Raw genomic sequence first — 25,911 nt, forward strand, 5'->3', positions numbered from 1 at the left:
CGTACATCACTCTGTTACAAAGTTAAATACTATTTTCTAACATACTCGTAATAAATGTTAGTGTTTATTTCTTATCGAGTTGCCACATTTCTGTTAGAGCCACACTGTGAAACAAGTATTTAATTAAGAGGCGTACAATCAGCCACACCGGCCGTATGGCCGAGCGGTTCTAGGCGCTTCAGTCCGGAACCGCGCTGCTGCTACGGTCGCAGGTTCGAATCCACGAACAATACGAGACTGGAGTAGAAGGGAGAACCGATAGAAGTACTCAAAGTACCCTCCGCCACACACCGTCAGGTGGCTTGCGGAGTATGGATGTAGATGTAGATGTGATGTCCTTAGGTTAGTTAGGTTTAAGTAGTTCTAAGTCTATGGGACTGATGACCTCAGATGTTAAGTTCCATACTGCTTAAAGCCATTTGAATCAGCCACCACTAAGGAACTACAACAGAGAAACACTTTTCTGCTACAGTGTACGTTTGGGCTAAATGAATAATAGTATTCAGTTACTACAATCACAACAACTAGGTTGATTCCTGCCACTTGGAGGAACGTGTACACGAAATGTGTGCTGTGTGCTCGTGGACCATCGTCTTGAAAGATGAGCCTTTCGCCAAAATGCTTAACTGTGGATCTGCAAAATACGTTAGAGCATCCTGTCACTTTACTGCATGGCGCTTAAATTACCCTGTAAACTGAGGAGAGGCGTTAGATACCCGTACATGGTACTGGCTCAAAACATGACCCCCAGTTCCCTGCTAAACACGGGGGACTGCCTGTCTGAGATATGCACGGAAAACTGGCTGCCTCCACATCCTTCTCCGATCATTAGGGGTCAGAAAATTCCTGCACTCAACGATGAAGAGAGCCCAATATCACGGTTTCAGGTCCATTCCACGTGTTCTCTAGCTCACTTTCTTGCCGCACCACACTGCTAGTGGCTTCCTGATATTCGCAATGACGGTAGCATATTGTCTAGGTTGACACAACCCTCTCAGTTGCCTCCAAAACGGTAGCTCGTAGCTCTGTTGCACCGCATGTGTCCACTACGAGACAGTTCATCAATATTTTGTGTCTCAGGATAGCAGGTGAATGTTCAAAACACGTCGCTGGCTAGAAACTTTGATTGTTAACTACCGTTATTGCTATAAAAAGACAATGCACGTTTTTGAAATAACCATTGGAGGCATGTTGACAGTCTGAACAGTATACACAAGCCTCATTTCTATACTCAGTGCACTGTACTGAAGAACAATGAGTGTGGGTTTACTTTAGCCTCTGTTACACAGGTGACTGTACGTAGCGGTTTCCTGTGGTCAAAAGAGTATCGAGAAAGACGTTTCTGGTATAAAAAAACCACGAACTATGCAAGTCGTGAGGTTGGCGTCAAACTATTTTTTGACGGTTTAGATGTCTGCATGATGTACAAGCATCAAAATGGCACGTAGTTATTGTTACAAAAACAGAAGCACCCAGAAAACATGGGCAGATGCCACTGTAACTCTGTAGACGTGAACATCATCGGTGGGTATGTAAATGATTAGTGCTGCAATTCACTTTGACAGGAAAAACGGTCACCAGAGTGCGTTAATGTTATTCATGTTTAGTTTAACCATCATTGTAGGTCATGTAAGGGGCCTGAGCATCAGACGTTGAGTGTTTACTGTGAATGACACGGAGATGCCACACACTCCTGTCAGACAGGTTGATGAACACCTGACAGAGTCTGAAGTGGGCCTCATTGGGAGTCTTCATTTGGCCAGTTGGTCGAATTGTGCGATATCCATTTGTGTGGTTTTTTTTTTCAGACATGTCCGGAAGAACAGACGCCACACACATAAATTTACGCGACTTGGCGGCAATTAAAGATCATTCAATGCAGATGCAATCTTCGTCCAACCTCGTGTAGGAAGCGGTGTGAGACTGCAAGCAATGAGGGTATACTTCTGTGGACAACAAGATCCCCAGGTCTGTCCCCGATAGAACTTGTGTGGGATTTCTCGGATATGAATTCCATCCCAGTGCCAGTATCCAGGATACAAAGGAACAGTTGCTTGCTTCAGGAGATGATACAACAGCTTTACGACACCCTTCCCAACCGAGTCAGTGCAAGCATCCAGGAGAGAGTGGGTCCAATGTCATACCAATAAGTGGCCTCATACTGCCAACTTCTTTGTAAATTTGAATTTGACTCAACGTTGTAATCACTAAAATGACATCACATACCCTCTGTACCGTCCCCAGTAGAAATATTACAAAAACTTGAAAGTGGTATTTGAAAAACATTTAATATTGGATTATACGTGAACATTAACCGCTCAGGCGATGTGTAATTTTCTCTCATGTGTATTATTATTATTATTATTATTATTATTTCTTTCTTTTCTCAGACGTTATGTCTGGTTAAAAATGGAAAGTGACGCGGACCTTGATCAAGCGTGACTTCCCTTTAACAGTACGGTATATGTTACATTGCATTTAGGAACTTTCAGGTAATTGAACATGTATCAATAATTACAGATTTCTGTAGTTGTACATATACGTTTGGATGTACCTGTATTGCGTTGATGTACTGGTGGATATTGTGTGGTATGACTCCTGTAGTTGATAGTATAATTGGTATAATGTCAACTTTATCCTGATGCCACATGTCCTTGACTTCCTCAGCCAGCTGGATGTATTTTTCAATTTTTTCTCCTGTTTTCTTCTGTATATTTGTTGTATTGGGTATAGATATTTCGATTAGTTGTGTTAATTTCTTCTTTTTATTGGTGAGTATGATGTCAGGTTTGTTATTGTTGTTGTTTTATCTGTTATAATGGTTCTGTTCCAGTATAATTTGTATTCATCATTCTCCAGTACATTTTGTGGTGCATACTTGTATGTGGGAACGTGTTGTTTTATTAGTTTATATTGTATGGCAAGTTGTTGATGTATTATTTTTGCTACATTGTCATGTCTTCTGGTGTATTATGTATTTCCTAGTATTGTACATCCGCTTGTAATGTGATCTACTGTTTCTATTTGTTGTTTGCAAATTCTGCGTTTATCTGTCGTGGTATTGGGATCTTTAATAATATGCTTGCTGTAATATCTGGTGTTTATTGTTTGATCCTGTATTGCAATCATGAATCCTTCCGTCTCACTCTATATATTGCCTTTTCTTAGCCATGTGCTGGATGCGTCTTGGTCGATGTGTAGCTGTGTTAGATGATACGAGTGCTTGCCATGTATTGTTTTCTTTTTCCAATTTACTTTCTTCGTATCTGTTGATGTTATGTGATCTAGAGGATTGTAGAAGTGGTTATGAAATTGCAATGGTGTAGCCGATGTATTTATATAAGTGATTGCTTTGTGTATTTTGCTAGTTTCTGCTCGTTCTACAAAGAATTTTCTTAAATTGTCTACCTGTCCATAATGTAGGTTTTTTATGTCGATAAATCTCCTTCCTCCTTCCTTTCTGCTTAATGTGAATCTTTCTGTTGCTAAATGTATGTGATGTAGTCTATATTTGTGGCACTGTGATCGTGTAAGTGTACTGAGTGCTTCTAGGTCTGTGTTACTCCATTTCACTACTCCAAATGAGTAGGTCAATATTGGTATATCGTAAGTATTTATAGCTTTTGTCTTGTTTCTTGCTGTCAATTCTGTTTTCAGTATTTTTGTTAGTCTCTGTCTATATTTTTCTTTTAGTTCTTCTTTAATATTTGTATTATCTATTCCTATTTTTTGTCTGTATCCTAGATATTTATAGGCATCTGTTTATTCCATCGCTTCTATGCAGTCGCTGTGGTTATCCAATATGTAATCTTCTTGTTTAGTGTGTTTTCCCTTGACTATGCTATTTTTCTTACATTTGTCTGTTCCAAAAGCCATATTTATACCATTGCTGAATACTTCTGTTATCTTTAGTAATTCGTTGAGTTGTTGATTTGTTGCTGCCAGTAGTTTTAGATCATCCATGTATAGTAAATGTGTGATTTTGTGTTGGTATGTTCCAGTAATATTGTATCCATAATTTGTATTATTTAGCATGTTGGATAGTGGGTTCAGAGCAAGGCAGAACCAGAAAGGACTTAATGAGTCTCCTTGGTATATTCCACGCTTAATCGGTATTGGCTGTGATGTGATATTATTTGAATTTGTTTGGATATTAATTGTGGTTTTCCAATTTTTCATTACCATGTTTCTGTACCAATTTAGGATCTACTTTGTACGTTTCCAATATTTGTAGTCACCATGAGTGGGGTACACTATCAAAAGCTTTATGGCAATTAATGTATGCGCAGTGTAGCGACCTTTTTTTAGTTTTAGCTTGATATGTCACCTCTGCATCTACTATCAGTTGCTCTTTACATCCTCGTGCTCCTTTGCAGCAGCCTTTCTGTTCTTCATTTATAATTTTGTTCTGTGTTGTATGTGCCATTAATTTCTGTGTAATGACTGAAGTTAATATTTTGTATATTGTTGGTAGGCATGTTATGGGGCGATATTTTGCTGGGTTTGCTGTGTCTGCTTGGTCTTTAGGTTTCAGATAAGTTATTCCTGGTGTAAGTGTATGAGGGACTGTGTATGGGTCTACAATGTAACTGTTAAATAATTTAGTTAGATGTGAATGTGTTGAGGTGAACTTCTTTAGCCAGAAATTTGCTATTTTATCTTTTCCAGGGGCTTTCCAATTGTGCGTAGAATTAATTGCTCGGGTGACTTCATGTTGCAAAATTATCACTTCAGGCATTTGTGGTATCATCTTGTATGTGTCTGTTTCTGCTTGTATCCATCGCGCATGTCTGTTATGTTATATCGGGTTTGACCATATGTTGCTCCAGAAGTGTCCATGTCTGTTATGTTTGGTGGATTGTCTATTTTAATGTGTGTGTTATCTATTGTCTGGTAAAATTTATTTTGGTTTGTGTTGAATGTTTGGTTTTGTTTCCTTCTATTTTCACTTTTTTTGTATCTTCTAAGTCGTTTGGTCAATGCTTGTAATTTTTGCTTCTTGTCATCTAATTGCTCTATCGCCTCTTTTTGTGAGATTTTACCTAACCTTTTTCGTTTTTTGTCTGATATTTCATTTCTTATAAATTGTGATAGCTGTCCGATGTCTTTTCTCAGTTTTTCTATTCTGATCTGTAGCCTGAGTTGCCATGCTGGTTTTGTGGGTTTCTTCTGTGTGTTGGTTGGTTCTGATCTCTGCCTAGTGTGTATATTTAGTGTTGTGAGTGCTCCTATATAAACCAGTAGTTGTAACTCTTCCATAGTTGTATTTTCTTTTATTTTGTTGTGTATGATTGTTTCGACTTGTGGGTTATTTGTTGGTCTATGCAAGAATGGTCTAATGTCTGTATTTGTGTCTATGTATTCTATATATGTCAGCTGAAATTTTTCTTCTATATCTAACATGTGTGTCACTTCGTGTTCTATTTGTGCTTGTTCTGGTGGCTGTCTTAAGATTTCGTTTTCCTCTGATTGTTTAATTGATGCGTGTTGTTCTTTGTTTGTTTGCTCTGGGATGTTTGAGTCCATTACTGTATTCTCTTCTCCTTCTGGTTGCACATTATTTTTTTCCAGTATTCGTTGTACTTGTTGTTTGATGTTTTCTAATTCTGACTGGGGTATCCTGTTATTTTTTATTATTACACGGATCTGATCAGCTAGTCGTTGTTCTGTTAAAAATTTTAATTCTGGGTATCTGGTAATAAATATTGCGTATACTTGTGATCTGTATCCAGTTATGTTGGTTCCTATGTTTGTTGCTTGGTAATAACAGAACATGAGCTGTAGGTTAACTTCATCTGACCATCTCATCCTCTGTCTTTTTTTTCCTTCTAGAGTGGCTGCAGAAAGCATATCCTGCAAAACACCTCTATTTAGATTTAAGTCATTTTCCGTGTGGTTAGCAGTGTCGTTACCATTGTAGACGGGCATAGGGTTCAAGCGTCGTCCCCGACCATGACAGCACTTGTCCGAGGCTTCATTAGTTCTGTCCTGAACCAACTAATCACATTAAAATGGGGGTTAGCCCTATTAGTGGTTTGTTCTTTTCGTCGCCTTTTACGACTGGCAGCACATACCAGAGGCCTATTCATTTCCCGGTCCTCCACGGGGTTTATTATTATTCTCCTAAGCAAAGAAGGGAAAGGAGAAAGGTGGAAGGAGTATGTAGAGAGTCTATACAAGGGCGATGTTCTTGAGGACAATATTATAAAAATGGAAGAGAACGTAGATGAAGATGAGATAGGAGATATGATACAGCGTGAAGAGTTTGACAGAGCACTGGAAGACCTAAGTCGAAACAAGGCCCCGGGAGTAGACAACATTCCATTAGAGCTACTGACAGCCTTGGGAGAGCTAGGCCTAACAAAAATCTACCATCTAGTGACCAAGATGTGTGAGACAGGCGAAATACCCTCAGACTTCAAGAAGAATATAATAACTCCAATCCCAAAGAAAGCAGGTGTTGACAGATGTGAAAATTACCGAACTATCAGTTTAATAAGCCACGGCTGCAAAATACGAACACGAATTCTTTACAGAGGAATGGAAAAACTGGTAGAAGCCGACCTCGGGGAAGATCAGTTTGGATTCCGTAGAAATGTGGGAACACGTGAGGCAATACTGACCCTACGACTTATCTTAGAAAATAGATTAAGGAAAGGCAAACCTACGTTTCTAGCATTTGTAGACTTAGAGAAAGCTTTTGACAATGTTGACTAGAATACTCTCTTTCAAATTCTAAAGGTGGCAGGGGTAAAATACAGGGAGCGAAAGGCTATTTACAATTTCTACAGAAACCAGATGGCAGTTATAAGAGTGGAGGGGCATGAAAGGGAAGCAGTGGTTGGGAAGAGAGTGAGACAGGGTTGTAACCTATTCCCGATGTTATTCAATCTGTATATTGAGCAAGCAGTAAAGGAAACAAAAGAAAAATTCGGAGTAGGAATTAAAATCCATGGAGAAGAAATAAAAACTTTGAGGTTCGCCGGTGACTGTGTAATTCTGTCAGAGACAGCAAAGGACCTGGAAGAGCAGCTGAATGGAATGGACAGGGTCTTGAAGGGAGGATATAAGATGAACATCAACAAAAGCAAAACGAGGATAATGGAATGTAGTCGAATTAAATCGGGTGATGCTGGGGGAAGTAGATTAGGAAATGAGACACTTAAAGTAGTAAAGGAGTTTTGCTATTTGGGGAACAAAATAACTGATGATGGTCGAAGTAGAGAGGATATAAAATGTAGACTGGCAATGGGAAGGAAAGCGTTTCTGAAGAAGAGAAATTTATTAACATCGAGTATAGATTTAAGCGTCAGGAAGTCGTTTCTGAAAGTATTTGTATGGAAGTGAAACGTGGACGATAAATAGTTTGGACAAAAAGCGAATAGAAGCTTTCGAAATGTGGTGCTACAGAAGAATGCTGAAGATTAGATGGGTACATCACATAACTAATGAGGAGGTATTGAATAGAATTGGAGAGAAGAGAAATTTGTGGCACAACTTGACTAGGACAAGGGATCGGTTGGTGGGGCATATTCTGAGGCATCAAGGGATCACCAATTTAGTATTGGAGGGCAGCGTGGAGGGTAAAAATCGTAGAGGGAGACCAAGAGATGAATATACTAAACAGATTCAGAAGGATGCAGGTTGCAGTAGGTACTGAATGAAGAAGCTTGCACAGGATAGAGTAGCATGGAGAGCTGCATCAAACCAGTCTCAGGACTGAAGACCACAACAACAACAACAACAACATTATTATTATCATATAAAATTCTGTGTGTGGTATCAATAGTAACGATGCCACATAGTTTCAAAGGTTGGCTCCACTACGAGAGACACCGACGACAGCGCCCTCTAGCCGGTGCTGTCGAGGTCTACGAGCATGGCGACTGCTTCAGCCATTTCATCAGGTGCAGCCAGCTAGCACACGTCGCTTCAGCTTCGCACTTGATTCCACGTTATGTATTCTTATTGCTTGAGTAAAGGTGATTTAATTCATACAGCAGTACCGACGTGTTTTACCTTTTCCTGATCCAACCCACGCGCCGCCTTCCAGGCGGGATACAAAACTGTGGATCATTTTCTAGCGCAAAGAATAAAAAAGATGCACTCTGACAATAATGGACCATGTAGATGGAAAAGAAACCATCTTTTTTCATATTTTATCCGTTGTCACTCTCTCTCGTCTTCGATTCGAGTAGTCGGACATCTTGGCGAGTGCTGTTGAATGTAAGCATTATTATACTTGTAATCAAACAAAATATTAGTTTCATGCTATTATTAACTTTTACTTGTAAGAGGTAAGCCCTATCTCATGTCCGCTTCCTTTGAATATCAGTAATTCAAGTTATTTTCAGCGCAACAATTACAGCCGCCGTTGCAGCCACAGCCGCCATTACGTGGCAATTTTAATTTATGAAATTAGCGGAAGCGGATTATTCGCACGCTTCAATTATAATACATATTTTTTCCACAGCCGCCAGCCGCTGCAACGGAAGACATACCTTTAACGTTTTTATTTTCAGTTTAACAGCCGAGATTCAGAGCCACGACTCAGGCTACGATGCATCACGAAAGAAAACGGTAAGAAATTATTCTCTCGCGCGTGTATGGGCAAACGCAAATAATAATCAGAGATCTCATATTTGATCAAAAACGTTTAGCCGAGGCAAGAACCTAAAAAAGTTTATTTCAGTTTTCAACTTATATGTAGCGTGCTTACAATTATTAACGTGATTAATGATTTTGCTAAGGAATAAGTTTCATTGAACAAACCGCCTTACAAAAAGCAATTTAATTCAAATCAAAGAAAAAATCAAAATTAAACTAATAACCAGATTAACAATTAATTTTGAGAAAAGCCCACCACGTAATAACGACATTTATATAAAAAGAACGAGAAAAATATATTATATTATCATAAATCACGCGAGACCTCTCAACCTGTGAAGTTTTATTACGTTTCCTTCTCCGTTTCTGGGCGCTTCATTTCCATTTCAGTGATTACAGCTCAGTAGTAATATCCTTGTCCGACGGCTGCTAGTCTTCGACCAGTGGTGCAAGACGACGCAGAAGGGATTCCATTACTTGTTCACGGAGGGCAGGTGCAGATGTGAAGGGATTACAATGTGTTCTCGAGCGGTTCTAGGCACTTCAGTCCGGACCCACGCGGCTGCTACGTCGCAGGTTCGAATCCTGCCACGGGCATGGATGTGTGTGCTGTCCTTAGGTTAGTTACGTTTACGTAGTTAGTCTAGGGGACTGACGACCTCAGATGTTAAGTCCCATAGTGCTTAGAGCCATTTGAGCCATTTTTACAATGTGTTCGGCGCACTACACGGCGCTGCTCCCTTGTGGTGGTAAGACGTGGTCGACGGGAACCTTCATGAGTATCCCTGCCACCCTAATATCTCGTCTATGTTAAAGTTACTTGAACTTATTTAAAGTTGTACATTTTTTCAGTTGTATAGGTATGTGGAAGGAATCATTGTGGCAGCCGGCCGAACTGTTTTAGGGTAGCACAGGTCACTGACGACTTTTCCCTAACGGAAAATGACAAAGAACCCCTCGAGTGCGAGGTCGCAAAAGGCCAATGATGTTTGCAGCATTCGACGCCTCACGTGTACTCTACGATACAACCACAATGTTGGCTGCTAATGGCAACAGGGGACGAGACTGGAGGTATCCAGTGGTGAGCACAGCTTGAGGCTGTGGAGCGATATTGAACTGCTTAGTCGACGAGTAATTCACAAGAGTGCTACACTGCTATTGGTGTTGATACAAAGCAGAGGAATGGCAGCGAGAAACGAGGCAAACATTGCGTTATATCTACAACAACAGTTGCCGAAGTTGGCATTTCGTCAGAAAGGAACCCAAGGAATTTCGGAAAGGGAGAAAGAAGTGGCAGATGAAATATTAGCGTTTCTGCAAAATGAGTCAGTGGAATGTGTGGTGTCGTATACCCTCGACTATTCTGTCTCTATTGAAACGTAGTAACGGTAAATCGTTGTCCATGGAGCGGGTACTGAACATAATTACGTACACGGAATATCGTCCGTAGCATAGTACACAAAAAATCATGAACAGATTTTGAATAAGTCCGTGTCAATGTGACCTTGTAGTGCACAAGAAAAACTACCGATATTCAAGGGAGGACAAGGCGCACTTGTTACAAAAACTGTTGTTTGGGCGTTTCAAGGATACTCGATACAATTTACAGGTTGTGCATGGTGGTGACCTGCTATGTTAGGCACATAAAATGGCGCGCGACATAGATTACAGTGATTTCAAGGGAATCAGTGGATGGTTCCATAACTTCAAACAGCGCTACAGAATTGCACGACGTAAGATAACGAAAGTTCAAACAAAGCGTCAAACTGACGATGCACAGCAAACTGCGGAAACAGAACAAAATTTGTGGATGAGGTAAACAAGTTTCTCCTAACGTCCCGTAAGGAATTTGTTTTCAACTCCGACTAATCGGGATTTGAAGAGAAAATGCATGTGAAAGAAACTCTGGAAATTAGAGGTACCAAGTGAGTTGCATCAAAATCAACTAACATCAATGCCTTAACGAATTCGTATACAATTATGCCGACTGTTAATCTGGATGGTAAATTGGCTGGAAAGTTGTTTATTGTGCTGCGAGAAGCTGGAGGTGCTCTGCCCCCCTACGATTCTTTCTCGTGTGCGTGATCTCGCAAGGGAAGAAGAGAATATTTACAATCGCACCAAAAAGTATTGCCAACGTGCGTATTTATCGTTTCTGGTTACAAACGTCGCACCTTCCGGTACACAGCACATGTACGTGCTACCTCACATACCAGACATTACAATTCTGCCCACAGTGCCTACAATTAACAAAGAAATGCAGTGTTAAGGGCAAACATGTATCTCCTCTGCACACAAAAAGTTCTGGCACAGAGCGTGGCTTCTCGGTATATTGCTGGGTTTTCAGGTACCGGAACGCCATCTGCTGACGCAGTAGACACTGCGTGTTGTTGACGGCCCAGTCGCTAGTATGTTGCTGTATTGCGCGATAGTGGTCAGCATGGGGCCGAAGAAAAACGAACACTCAGTGGCGTTGCGTGAGAGAGTGGTATTGCTCCATTCACAAGGGAGAAGCTATCGACAAATCGGAGAAGAAGTGTCTGTTACCTACTCCACGGTACGAGCCATCATTCATAAATATAAAGAGAGTGGAACAACAGTGAATATTGTCGTCCTGGACGTCCAAAAGTGCTTACAACCCGCGAGCGTCGCCGTATCATCGCACTTGCTCGGAAGAAACCTGCTACAAGTGCAACAACTATTGCTGAGGTTGTTCAGACAACGTCCGACAAGACGGTTAGTGCTCAAACTATACGAAATGTGTTGAATGAGGCTGACATGCATGGACGTTCTCCCAGGAAAAAGCCATACATATCGGAAATTAACCGGCAGAAAAGCCTGCAGTTTGCCAAGGACTACATCAGCAAGCCGATGGAGTTTTGGAACACTGTGATATTTAGCGACGAATCGAAGTTCAATGTGTTCGGATTTGATGCAAGAAAAAAAGTTTGGCTCCGTGGGGGCAGTATCATGGTCTGGGGCTGTATGGCGGCGTCTGGTATTGGAAATCTAGCTGTAATTCCACGGTTCAATGGATCATATAAGATACATCGACGTGTTGCGAGGTAATTTACACACTAGTGCACAGACATTGGGCCTTACTGGGGTGTTTCATTTCCAGCAAGACAACGACCCAAAACATACCGCCATGAAAAACCGGTAGTGGTTACTGTACAATGCCCCCAGTAGGGTTCTAACACCACCTCAGAGCCCTGAGTTTAAGCCCTTTGAGAACCTGTGGGCTCATCTTAACACACAAGTCAGAAAAAGGCGTCTGTCCGGTAAAAACGACTTGGAGAAAGTGCTCCTGGAGGAATGGTCGAAAATTACCCCTGATATCACCCGGAATTTAATGCAAAGCATTCCTAGGTGTTTACGTGCTGTTATAGATGCTAAAGGGATCCACACTAGCTATTAGAAGGTAATCATCAATGAAGAAAACGAACGAACACACTGTCCGATTCATACGCATGTGCCAATACTTTTTTGGATGCAGAAGAGCGATGTTTATTTTCCTAGCACTGTATGTTACTTCACGGACAGGTAACCTATGTAATGTAAGGTGGCACGTGTCTGGGTTCTGTTCTGAAATATATGTTTTGTTTAACCTACAACCACTAAAATGTAACTGTGCCAATACTTTTTGGTGCGACTGTACGTCACAGTAAGCAAGAGGAGGAACATGGGTGTAAGACAACTACAACTGTGGTATGAGCACTGCTTTTGGCCAATACCTGGTCAAAATAACTTGCTGTTGTTTGATTCTTGATCGGCGAATAAAAATCATGCTCCTTTAGAGCAAACTGTCTCTCGTGAAAAGTGAGTGACATTGCAGTTCATACCACCTGGAACCACTGGACAAATTCAGCCTCTGGATGTTTGTTTTTTTCCGTGCCTATAAAATATGTTATCGCACTGTCTGTAGCTACGCCTATTTCGCGATAAGCTCCACGACAGACTGTTTTACATTCGGTTACATGCCATCACATTCCATCAGTTCTCATCAGCCCTCTACACCAATATGATTCTATGTTCATTCTTTGAGAGTGGAAACTTGGTTGAACGGCCTGCCTGGTTTGCAATTCCTAAGGAGTTCGCCTTCGATCATCATGGTGCGAAGGGGTTCGCGATGCAACTAAATGGTTTATTTTGAACGTTTCTTGAATACCGACGACGTCCACTTTGTGAAGTGTAATACGTACCTCCCATAGAAGGTTGATCGCGGTACCTCTTGGACACTCATTTTTTGTCGCCCTGATGCACACGACGAGTCACTAGCAGCTACCACTTTTCCTGTCATAATTGTTATCACATCACCTAGAGACGACGGAGAGACTCCGTCCCCGCCGCAGCCGCAGTGGTCCACAACCTCACGACGACCACCGCAGTCCATTTCACCCCTCCGCCGCCCCACACCGAACCTAGGGTTATTGTGCGGTTTGTCTCCGGTGGAACCCCCCCCCCCCCCCTCCCCCAGGGAACGTCTCACACCAGACGAGTGTAACCCCTACGTTTGCGTGGTAGAGTGATGGTGGTGTACGCGTACGTGGAGAACTTGTTTGCGCAGCAATCGCCGACATAGTGTAGCTGAGGCGGAATAAGGGCAACCAGCCCGCATTCGCCGAGGCAGATGGAAAACTGCCTAAAACCATCCACAGACTGGCCTGCTCACCGGACCTCTACACAAGTCCACCGGGCAGATTCGTGCCGGGGACCAGGCGCTCCTTCCCCCTCCGGAAAGCCGTGCGTTAGACCGCTCGGTAACCGGGCGGGCAAATGATCCTTACTAAAGATTGAAGTTGCGCCCTCGCACTCAAGAGGTTGCTTGTGAGCGCTGCGGGCCGTGGCACCCTCGAGAGAAGAGAGGGAGTGCTTACCGAGCGGCGCGCTGCAGCAGCAGGCGTCGTGCAGCAGCTTCTCGCTGCAGTAGCTGTACACGGAGGAGTCGCACAGCGGGCACCGCCGCCTGCCCTCCGCGCCGACAGGGCCTGAAACCAACATGCCAGCAACATTACCTCCAGCTCCGTACCAGATAACAACTATAGTCTCACAAAATTGAAATTTGGTATAGATAAAGAATTTTCAACCAGTCTAAGGCCAATACCAATCTTTCGACATGAAGATGATCAGTATCGTCATGATCACAGATCGACAACTAAAGGGCTTATTTCAATAGTGGTACAAGTCCATTACCTCCACTTTTCTGCCTATAATGCTTCTGAAATTAATGATCCAAACAAACGGAAAGAAAAGTTCATCTCTATCAAGAAGACATATGCTTGAATATTTCTGGTATCTCAACTGCAGATTTTTCAGTGCTCATTTAACTTTAGGACTCTGTATCTCAAAATCAACAAAAATGGACTTGTACCACTATTGAAATAAGCCCTACAATTGTTCTAAAGCGCGTTCATTTCAAAATAAGTCTTTATCACTGTGAGTATCCGCATGTTGCAATCCGCATCCCTGAATCTCTAAGAGATAAACGGTTCAAATGGCTCTGAACAATATGTGACTTAACATCGGAGGTCATCAGTCCCCTAGACTTAGAACTACTTAAACCTAACTAACCTAGGGACATCACACACATCCAAGCCCGAGGCAGGATTCGAACATGCGACCGTAGAAGTCGCGCGGTTCCAGACTGAAGCGCCTAGAACCTCTCGGCTCTAAGAGATACAGCTCGCATGTTAACTTCGGATGGTCGACGATCACTACGCAGGTTTTGGTGGCATAGCGTTCAAGCTGTCAATTTGACTAAATACGTAGGAATTACAACTATCAGCAACTTTAATTGGAAAGGCCACATAGATAACATTGTGGGGAAGGCGAAACAAAGACTGTGCTTTGTTGGTAGAACACTTAAAAGATGGCATTCGGGAGGACTACGGTTCAATCCCGTCTCCGGCCATCCTGATTTAGGTTTTCCGTGATTTCCCTAAATCGTTTCAGGCAAATGCCGGGATGGTTCCTTTGAGAGGGCACGGCCGATTTCCTTCCCAATCCTTCCCTAACCCGAACTTGCGCTCCGTCTCTAATGACCTCGTTGTCGACGGGACGTTAAACACTAACCACCACCACCACTTAAAAGATGCGACAAACCCACTAAAAAGACAGCCTACATTACACTTCTCCGTCCTCTGCTGGAATATTGCTGCGTGGTGTGGGATCCTCACCAGGTAGGATTGACGGAAGACATCGAAAAAGTGCAAAGAAGGGCAGCTCGTTTCGTGTTATCGCCCAATAGGGGTGAGAGTGTCACTGATATGATACGCGAGTTGGGGTGGCAGTCACTGAAACAAAGGCGGTTTTCTTTGCGGCGAGATCTACTTACGAAATTTCAGTCAACAACTTTCTCTTCCGAATGCAAAAATATTTTGTTGACACCCACCTACGTAGGGAGAAATGATCATCATAATAAAATAAGAGAAATCAGAGCTCGAACGGAAAGATTTAGGTGTTCCTTTTTGCCACGCGCCATTCAAGAGTGGAATGGTAGGGAAGTAGTATCAAAATGGTTCGATGAACCCTCTGCCAGGCACTTAAGTGTGAATTGCAGAGTAACGATGTAATTGTAGAAGTAGAAGTTTATCGTGAGTCTGTCCAATGCAAAGTCCCAAGCTACTGTAAAAAAGTGCAGGTGACTTCTATGAATAAGAAGAGCAACAGAACGGACCCGAAAAATTACAGACCAATGTGTGTAATATTGGTTTGCTGCAGAATCCTTGAACGTATTCTCAGTTCGAATATAATTTTCTTGAGACCGAGAAGCTCAAGTCCACGAATCTGTTCGGTTTTAGAAAGCATCGCTCGTGTGAAGCACGGCTTGCCTTTTCACACTTGATATACTGCGAACTATGGATGAAGGGCAATAGGCAGATTCCATATTTCTAGATTTATGGAAAGCGTTGCAGGCTGTTAACGAAGGCACGAGCATATGGAATAGTTTCACAGATATGTGAATGGCGTGAAGACTTCTTAAGTAATAGAACCCAGTATGTTGTCTTCGACGGCGAGTGTTCATCAGAGACTAAGGTGTCGTCGGGAGTGCCCCAGCGACGTGTGATACGATCGCTGTTATGCTCTATATACTTCAATGATTTGGCGGACGGGTTGGGCAGTGATCAGCGATTGTTTCCTGATAATGCTGTGCTGTAGGGTAAGGTGTCGAAGTTGAGTGACTGTAGGAGGATACAAGATGATTTAGATAAGATCTCTGGTTGGTATGACGAATGGCAGCTAGATCTAAATGTAGAAAAATATAAGCTTATGCTGATGAGTAGAAAAACAAACACGTAGTATTCATATACAGCATTAACAGTGTCCTGCTTGACACAGTCACGTCGTTTAAATGCAATAAGCTATATGAAATGGAACGAGCATCTGAGGAATGTGGTAGGAAAGGCGAATGGTCGGCTTCGGTTTATTGGGAGAATTCTAGTAAAGTGTGATTCTTCTGTAAAGGAGACCGCATATAAAACGCTGGTGCGACCTTTCTTGCGTATTGTTCGAGTGTTTGGGATGCGTACCAGGTCGCATTAAAGGAATACATCGAAACATTTCAAAGGCGGGCTGCTAGATTTGTTATTGGTAGATTTCAACAACACACAAGTGTTACGGAGATGCTTCGAGAACTCAAATGGGAATACCTGGAGGAAAGGCGACGTTCTTTTCTAGGAACATTATTGAGAAAATTTAGAGAATTGGCATCTGAAGCTGACTGCCGAACCATCCTGTTAACTCCAACGTGCATTGCGCGTAAGGGCCACGAAAATAAGATACGAGAAATTAGGGCTCATACGGAGGCATATGGCAGTCGTTTTTCCCTCGTTCTATTTGCGAGTGGAACGGGAAAGGAGATGACTAGTAGTGGTACGGGTACCCTTCGCCACGCGTCGTTAAGGTGGACTGCGCAGTTTCGATGTAGGTATAGTTGGTGTGTCTGTTTCACCACTGCTCTTTTTTTTCCAGGAGTCTAGTCTGCTTGCAGTCGTGTCAGGTGTTGGATGTAGATCGTTGCGGATTGTACACAGATGGAAAAAGAATACACTGGGAAACGCAATTAAAGGGTCACCTTTTCGAAACACCGTAGCTGTCTCCCTCTGCGACACATAAGTTTGAAATTTGGTCAAAGCTGCCAACGACCTTCCCCTGCAGTGGTGTGAAAGTAGCACATATGAGGTATAAGCCATCGAATTGCACCACTACACTGCCCAACGCCACAATAGACGTGCCCAAGTTGGAGAGGTCGTCACAACCCCTATTGGCTACAACGTCGACTACGCTCAAGATCCTAGAGTCTAGCATCACAACTTCCTCTGGTTTCGGCTCTTGAGGAAGAATGGGCTATTTCTTCGCAGACATTCATACACGTCACCGGAAGTGTCCCCAACAGAGTGCAAGCCATTTTGAAGGAGAAATGTGGACACACCATGTATTAATGTCAACCAACAGGTGTCCGGATACTTTTGAACAGAAAGTGTACTATAGGAGTGAGCTGTTGTATCTGCTCACATGAACCGACTGAGCTTGCTTGGTACGAGATGAAACTGTTGGCAGGAACGCTGCTCACACACTGGAGTACTACAGGAAGGCCGCCGTCCAAGACTTGAACAGCAACTTACCATCACGCGGTGGACAGTGTGCCAAGAAACGTCCAACCATAAAACAATGTATGGGACTGAATTGAATGTTACCTAGCGGCAGATTTTGGTTTCCAAAAAATCTGCATGTGTGAACAGGCTGCCTCTATATTTGTTGTTGCCATATAATTTTGTTTTTATTTCACAGTAAAGTTATTTTTATAATTTTTATAAGGCTTATTCTTTCATTGCGTGCTTCCTTTGTATTAACACTCACATACGTTCGCAAATATGCAGCTGATTCAAAACAATTTTCAACTGCTTATTTTTCCAAGATGTTAAATCATCTGCATCTGCATCTACATGGATACTTTGCAAATCACATTTAAGTGCCTGGCAGAGGGTTCACCGAACCACCTTCACAATTCTCTATTATTCCAATTTCGTATAGCGCGCGGAAAGAATGAACACCTATATCTTTCCGTACGAGCTCTGATTTCCGTTATTTTTTCTTGATGATAGTTCCTCCCTATGTAAGTCGGTGTCAACAAAATATTTTCGCGTTCGGAGGAGAAAGTTAGTGATTGGAATTTCGTGAGAAGATTCCGTCGCATCGAAAAACTCCTTTCTTTTAATGATTTCCATCCCAAATCCTGTATCATTTCTGTGACACTCTCTCCCACATTTCGCGATAATACAAAACGTTCTGTCTTCTTTGAACTTTTTCGATGTACTCCGTCAGTCCTGTCTGGTAAGGATCCCACACTGCGCAGCAGTATTCTAAAAGAGGACGGACAAGCGTAGTGTAGGCAGTCTCCTTAATAGGTCTGTTACATTTTGTAAGTGTCCTACCAATAAAACGCAGTCTTTAGTTAGCCTTCCCCACAACATTTTCTGTGTGTTCCTTCCAATTTAAGTTGTTCGTTATTGTAATACATAGGTATTAAGTTGAATTTACGGCTTTTAGATTAGATTGATTTATCGTGTAACCGAAGTTTAACAAGTTCCTTTTAGCACTCATGTGGATGACCTCACACTTTGTTATTTAAGGTCAACTGCCACTTTTCGCACCATTCCGATATGTCTTCTAAATCATTTTGCAGTTTGTTTTGATCTTCTGATGACTTTATTAGTTGATAAACGACAGCGTCATCTGCAAACAACCGAAGACGGCTGCTCAGATTGTCTCCCAAATCGTTGATATAGATGAGGAACAACAAAGTGCCTATAACACTACCTTGGGGAACGCCAGAAATCACTTCTGTTTTTACTCGATGACTTTCCATCAGTTACTACTAACTGTGACCTCTCTGACAGGAAATTACAAATCCAGTCACATAACTGAGACGATATTCCATTAGCACGCAATTTCACTACGAGCCGCTTGTGTGGTACAGTGTCAAAAGCCTTCCGGAAATCCATAAATGCGGAATCGATCTGAAATCCCTTGTCAATAGCACTCAGCACTAAATGTGAATAAAGAGCTAGTTGTGTTTCACAAGAGCGATGTTTTCTAAACCAATGTTGGCTGTGTGTCAATAGACCGTTTTCTTCGAGGTAATTCATAATGTTCGAACACAATATATGTTATAAAATCCTGCTGCGTATCGACGTTAACGATATGGGCCTGTAATTTAGTGTATTACTCCTACTACCCATCTTGAATATCGGTGTGATCTGTGCAACTTTCCAGTCTTTGGGTACGGATCTTTCGTCGAGCGAACGGTTGTATATGAATGTTAATTATGGAGCTAATGCATCAGCATACTCCGAAAGGAACCTAATTGCTCTACAGTCTGGACAAGAAGACTTACTTTTATGAAGTGATTTAAGTTGCTTCACTACTCCGAGGATATTTACTTCTACGTTACTGATGTTGGCAGCTGTTCTCGATTCGAATTCTGGAATATTTACCTCGTCTTCGTTTGCGAAGGCATTTCGGAAGGCTGTGTTTAGTAACTCTGCGTTGGCAGCACTGTCTTCGATAGTATCTCCATTGCTATCGCGCAGAGAAGGCATTGATTGTTTCTTGCCGTTGACATACTTCACATCCGACCACAATCTCTTTGGATTTTCTGCCAGGTTTCGAGACAAAGTTTTGTTGTTGAAACTGTTACATTGAAGTCCGCGCTAAATTTCGAGCTTCTGTAAAAGATCTCCAATCTTGGGGATTTTGCGTCTGTTTAAATTCGGCATGTTTGCTTCGTTGTTACTGCAACAGTGTTCTAACCCGTTTTGTGTACCAAGGAGGATCAGCTCCGTCGTTTGTTAATTTATTTGGTATAAATCTCTCAACTGCTGCCGACGCTATTTCTCTGAATTTAAGCCACATCTAGTCTACACCTATATTATTAATTTGGAATGAGTGGAGATTGTCTCTCGGGAAGGCGTCAAGTGAATTTTTATCTGCTTTTTTGAATAGGTATATTTTTCGCTTATTTTTCGAGGATTTGGGAATTACAATATTCAATCCCGCTACGACAACCCTGTGTTGACTTGTCCCTGAAATCGGTTTTGATGCTCGTTAATAACTCACGATTATTTGTTGCTAAGAAGTCGAGTGTGTTTTTACAACCGTTTACTATTCGCGTGGGCTCATGAAATAACTGTTCCAAATAATTTTCATAGAATGCATTTAGCACAATTTCGGATGATATTTTATGTCTACCTCCGGAATTAAACATGTATTTTCGCCAACATAGCGAGGATAAATTAAAGTCACCACCAACTTTTATCAAACTGAACAAACGAAGAAAAATAATGAAAAAATCACAGTTCGTGATTTCCTTTTCTGTGTTCGTGACTCGACGTCTGTTTAAAAACCGCTGGTAGCAATATTCCGATTTTTACGAAACGCCACTCAAGGACTGCGCCTTAGTCCTGCTCCGACTGTCCCCTTCTGCAGCCTACGAGGCAGTATGAGGAGCGATCTACGATCATGGAACGTCTGATCAGTATGTCACCACTCCCTCCAGCCATTATTGCCAGTAAGTGAATCTTGATGGACCTGCTGCTTCTTCATTCAAACAGCTCTTCATCTGGCCTCACAAGACTGAGACCTCTCTACGTCTGAAAAAATGTGTGAAGTATCGGAAATCGAACCCGGGTTCTTCCACGCTGACGGCAGAGACGCTAACGATTCGGCTCGGGAGGCAATCAACCCGACTTTTATTTAGATGTAAATCAGTTCGAACACGTCGAAAATTCCGTACGAACATTTCCAACCTTTAATTGACGTTCTGCACATTTGTTATGCAAAGTCATTTTACTTCTACCAAGGAAAACGAAAATTTTCCCGGTGCATAAGAGCGGTAGGCCACCCACAGTGCGGATCCTGCGGCTTGCAGCTTATCTGATGTGTGCGGACTGTTATGACAATCTTTTAATAGATAATTTTCCAAGGTGTCTTGTAAGCAGACTGAACCAGCCAGATGCCTCGCATGATATACAATTGCGGAGGATGTTCTCTGAAACCTTGACATGCAAGAAACCTGTGTGAGCTGTTGCATCAACCTACTTAGATGAGCTACTTCGTGCATCACAATCGGCAAAATTTTCCAGTGTAAAAATACTGTACACCTTTCGCAGTTTTTAACTAACTTGAAGAGCCACCGACAAATAACTACAAAATACTTCAGAATTTCTAGGGGCTTAGACTTTTCTACCAGCTTTCTTGGCAGCCGTACCCCTTAGAAGAAACTTTCATTAAATACATCACGTTCTACAAGGAGAGGTTAAAACTTGGTGCCAGCAAATATCGTACTTCTTTCGACCATCACGAAGCGAGACGTCAAGCTTAACGGTCTTTCAGTGAATCACCATCAGTAGTGAGCGCTCGTCTACCGAGAGATATTTAAGAGAAATCCATGATGTAATTCAGGACAGGGATGGACATTGTGCTCTTCACCACATCAGAGGAAAAAATACTGGTTGAATACAACGCGAAACTAAAAATGACCATCGTAGAAGTGATCTGCGAAGGCAGTACTTTATTCGCCAGGGAGTGCAATAGTTACGATTTAATGTTAATCTGAATAAGTGATATTTCTCGTAGCGATCATCTGTGAACGCTTTGTGTTGCCTCTGATGCATTTTGCTTACCTTTTTTTAAAGATCGTCATTATTTCACAAATCATTCAGGAAACTCGAAAATGGGTATTTTCAGTGAAAGGGGTAAGTGAAACTTCATACCTTGATTTGTTGCATTCGTATAGCTTAACGTGTGCTACTCCGTTCCCCGTACTCGTCTAATGGAGACCGTCGGAGCAGAATTGCATTTGCTCACCTTTCCGTCAAGGCAACAATGGAGCACGAGTACCGTACGATCGGCATCAGGACATTGCAGACTGAAGTTAGGTATAAATCTTCTAACGAACAGAGATTTTCTTTGACTGCCGGTTGCAGAAGACGCGCAGAAAACGGTAAGTCGCTGTAATGTCCTACTCAGTAGTGAAGACAGAGATAAGTGAAAATGGGCTTTGATAGGTCCGTCGTTTGGTCATACCCATTTGAAATTTCGGAATGGGTTTTCGGAATGGTGAAATTCATAGGAGAGTACATCTATTGAACTCAGCTAGTTCATTTCAGAATCGCATCTTTATGAAAACGAGCTGCCCACAGTATTATGACAAAATCACCTATTACATTCTATCATACTGACGATTCTCCAAATGAAGTGATCGTAAAGAATAAAGGCATGGGAAATAATACCATATGAATTTTGAAAATCCATGTAGAAGTTATGGATGAATCATTTCAGACGTCCCTGTAACCTTTCAGTCCAATAATTGATATCGAACGTGAAAAATGGGGTGGGAATATCACCAACAAAAGAACAGTATACAAGGTGATCAGAAACGGGCTGAAAAGCTTGTGAGGGTGTTGCAGGGGAGGATGTGCTGAGAAATAATTTTTAAGAAAAAATTCGATACGTTGCGCCGTTTCCTAGTTATTTAACATTGAAGTGAGCCGATCGAGTCGTCGTGTGCGCAAATTCAAGCAGCCTGCCAGAAGCAGTGTCGCCAAACGTGTTCTTCGTTTGGTTTCCTCAAACCGAACAAACGTACTTTGGCTCACCTAGCTTAAATTTATCACTTTCAAAAAGCGCACATTTTAATGGTAAGAACACTTCATAAGTGGTAACTCACGGACCCATAGAAGTCCGAGCATTACCGCATTTCAGCGCTTTCAAGTGCTTGAATTAGCTCGTGCAACTACCTGATCGAATAAGTTAAACGGTAAATAACTCGAAAACCAGACGTACGTACACCCTAAAGAGATGTCCACAACAAATAAACTTGTCAGTTCCAACGTGGATAAAAAATTCCCCTCTGTAGCCATTATTCACAATGTCACATTGAAAAAACCAGAAGAACGGTGAAGAAGACAACACTCAGCAATAAGAATAACGTCAGTGATATTAGACGTAGATCGACACAGAGACAGAGAAAGATAAGGAAAATACTTTGAGGAAGAGCACAAATCCTCAGAAAAGCGCAGACACCGCTAATAGAACAGTAGGAGCTGTAACGTGAATATCGCAAGAGAAAGAGTGTAAACGCATCACACAGTTTCGCAGAACTCCCAAAGTTAACCGAGTGAGATGGCACACTGCTAAATGTCTGAACTAGTATTCGGGAGAAGTCCGTCCAGCTATCCATATTTAGGTTTTCCGCGCTTTCCCTAACTCAAATGGTTTAAATGGCTCTGAGCACTATGGGACTTAACATATGAGGTCATCAGTCCCCTAGATTCAGAACTACTTAATCCTAACTAACCTAAGGACATCACACACATCCATGCCCGAGGCAGGATTCGAACCTGCGATCGTAGCGTTCGCGCGGTTCCGGGCTGAAGCGCCTAGAACCGCTCGGCTACAACGGCCGGCTTCCCTAAATCACTTAAGGTGATTTCCTGGATGGTTCATTTCAAAGTATATGGTGCCGATTTCTTCTCCGGTCAATGCTTGTGCTCCGTTTCTAATGACCTCGTAGTCGACATGATGGTAATTCCAAACCTTTCTTTCTTCTTCCTTCCTTCGATCCGTCCTTCCTTCCATCCTTCCCAGAGACACTAACACAAACACCACTACGATTTCCAAACAATTCGATACTAAACGAAAATAAGAATGAGATAACGTGGGAAAGACGATCTTAGAGGGGGCGGACACTGAACACAGAACAAAGATGAATAAAATGCCCTTTACATGGAGAAAAGGTAACGCAAACTCACATGTAGAAAGAAGGGAACTAGAAGAATGACACGAACAAAAGAGAAGAAGAATAAGGAGCAATCAGATTCGTCACTTACGCTGGAGTCGTTACAGGACAGCTAACTAAGCGAAGAAATGGGGAATGGACAGCTTGCAACGAGACCGGCAGTAGACTCTGCTCAGAAGAAAGAGAAATTCTTGAACATAAAAAGAAGAAACTATTAAAGTTCACAAGTGTAGTTATAAAGAAGAACAGACCTCGAACAGGAAAAGAAAATAGAAGAAAGAGGACTGCACGAGCCATATGTAAACGTGAGAGTGTGTCCACAGACTGCAGGTGATCAAAATGTTCAAATGTGTGCGAAATCTTAAGGGACTTAACTGGTAAGGTCATCAGTCCCTAAGCTTACACACTACTTAACCTAAATTATCCTAAGGACAAACACACACACCCATACCCGAGGGAGGGCTCGAACCTCCGCCGGGACCAGCCTCACAGTCCATGACTACAGGTGTTGTGTACATAGTTCCACGTATTCAGCGCGTACACAACTTTCCCACTAGAGCGCGTCCCGCTAAGCACAACAGCGCAGGCGCAGCGCTCGTTTGTCTCCGCACTACGAGATGGCGCTGCCTTAGAGACAGACCAAATTCTGCTTCCGCCGATCCGCGTATTAATATGTAATGCAGTCAATGAGATTGCTGCTAACGTAGAACCTTTTCTCCTCGCGGATCACACTCGCGCAGTGATACCTGAACGTGCGAGGTATTATAACGAGTGTACAGACCTCCGATTACTCAGTCTGCATTTGTCTGCACCAGCCTGTACCAGTCTACACTAGTCTGTACCAGTCTATAGTCAAGTTCAGTCTGCACCTAATAAGAGTACCATATTCCTGTACATAGCCACGAAGATAAATGTATAGGCACTTTCGTCAAATATCAGAGATGTGTGAGAATAAGATTAACGTACCAAGACCAAAGGAACTTCAGATTGTCAATTGTAAACAGCATCCAGAATCAAGTTATGTAATGTCTATGCTTTTTATTATTTTAATAAATGTGTGTGAAAATTAATCAAGTTCTGTTTAAAGTTGGTCACCGTTAATCTGCTACTCTAAGCGTGCAAGTGGCATTTCTATCGTCTGACCTAACGGCAGAAGATAAACACGCCACGATAAGACCACGAGACATATTGCTGACACTCGCCTACGTCGTTAGAGCGACAAGTCAAATAATCTGATGGTGTGTGTACCGAAGGTCTTACAGTACGCACACCACAGCAGGTGATCAGGTCGACGGCAGACCGCAAAGCAATATTTTTTTTCCTTTGTTGAATTTCAATGGTCCATCCGGGGCAGGCTGGCAGCAGCATAGGCGCCGCTCTTCAGCCTAAATTAAACTATGTACCTCATTATCACTATGAAAGCAGCAAAAAGCTGTCAACATGATGGGCTCACCCGGCAGAAGGCCCTGTGCCAGAAAACAAGGACGAAACCCTCAGTTGAGATTCTGCTCAGCTAGGTTAAACACACGCAGGATTCGCAGTGGAGTCAAAATGATTTGTGTAGATGAATATTTGTACGCAGTATCGGTCGCGGTTTCTTTGCTACAGCAGGCATTCCGTGGAATACCAAACGACATACAGAAACCACAGCGAGATAAAATATCGCTTGGTGGCTCTGCGCGCACGTCACGCGGTACCGTGTGGTTATAATTAAAGTGCAACTATTCACAGAGGTCCAGTGTGCCCTATCATTGTTGTATGGCAGTGAAACTTGGATGATATTGTAATGCGTTAATGCGTTTACGCTGGAAAAAAATTGGTTCCAATTTGGCCATCAGATGCAAATCTAGCACTGTGAATGGAATAAAGACGTATGGAATGTTTCCATATTATCTAACGGATTAGGAACGGGGCATGGGCAGAAAAGGTCAAACAAGTAAGAAAGGTATCCTGTTGATTCTACTATTAACCGCCCCTTGCACAGTTTATTCAATATGAGCATCAAAGACGTCGAGAAGATGCTATACAGCGCCAGATTTGCACTGGTAGCCAAAGTTAGAAGTAATTTTTTCGCAGTAACACATTAGCTTATATACCAAGCTTCGCTGGCATACGATGATTATAACCCAAACTGGATCTCCGTGAGTAGCTGCAATTCATCTACAACCATCCAGTATATAATAGCGTTCAAGCTGATGTCTTGACACCGAATTCGCCTGATCTGGACCCAGTGGAACAAATCTGGGACGTTATCGAGCGCCATCTCCGTGCCCACTAGACCCTCTGCCCGTAGTAATTTACGAGATGAAACTGTTGGCAGTAACGCTACATCTGGAAACCTATCAAGGACCTGTCGAATCCTTGCCACGCAGAGTCACTGCTGCATTGAGTTCCAAAGGTGGTTCATTCTCTTAAACAGGTGGTCATATTTTTTTGTTCATCATTGCATATGGGTAGGAAGTAATAGAAGACTATGGTAATGAATGCAGTACTCACACAGCTGT

The 25,911-nt window shown here is 42.3% G+C and overlaps 1 protein-coding gene across 1 annotated transcript in view; it reads right to left on the minus strand.

Annotated features, from left to right (window-relative positions):
- The window catches only part of LOC124723000, a 107,243-nt gene that overhangs the window by 40,500 nt on the left and 40,832 nt on the right, over positions 1-25,911 (minus strand). Inside the window, exon 2 of the mRNA XM_047248174.1 lies at positions 13,485-13,595. Coding sequence (XP_047104130.1) covers positions 13,485-13,595 — 111 coding nt within the window. The remainder of the gene's footprint in view (positions 1-13,484; positions 13,596-25,911) is intronic.

Source organism: Schistocerca piceifrons, chromosome X (assembly GCF_021461385.2).
Source record: "Schistocerca piceifrons isolate TAMUIC-IGC-003096 chromosome X, iqSchPice1.1, whole genome shotgun sequence".
In the NCBI taxonomy this organism is placed as follows: Eukaryota; Metazoa; Arthropoda; class Insecta; order Orthoptera; family Acrididae; genus Schistocerca; species Schistocerca piceifrons.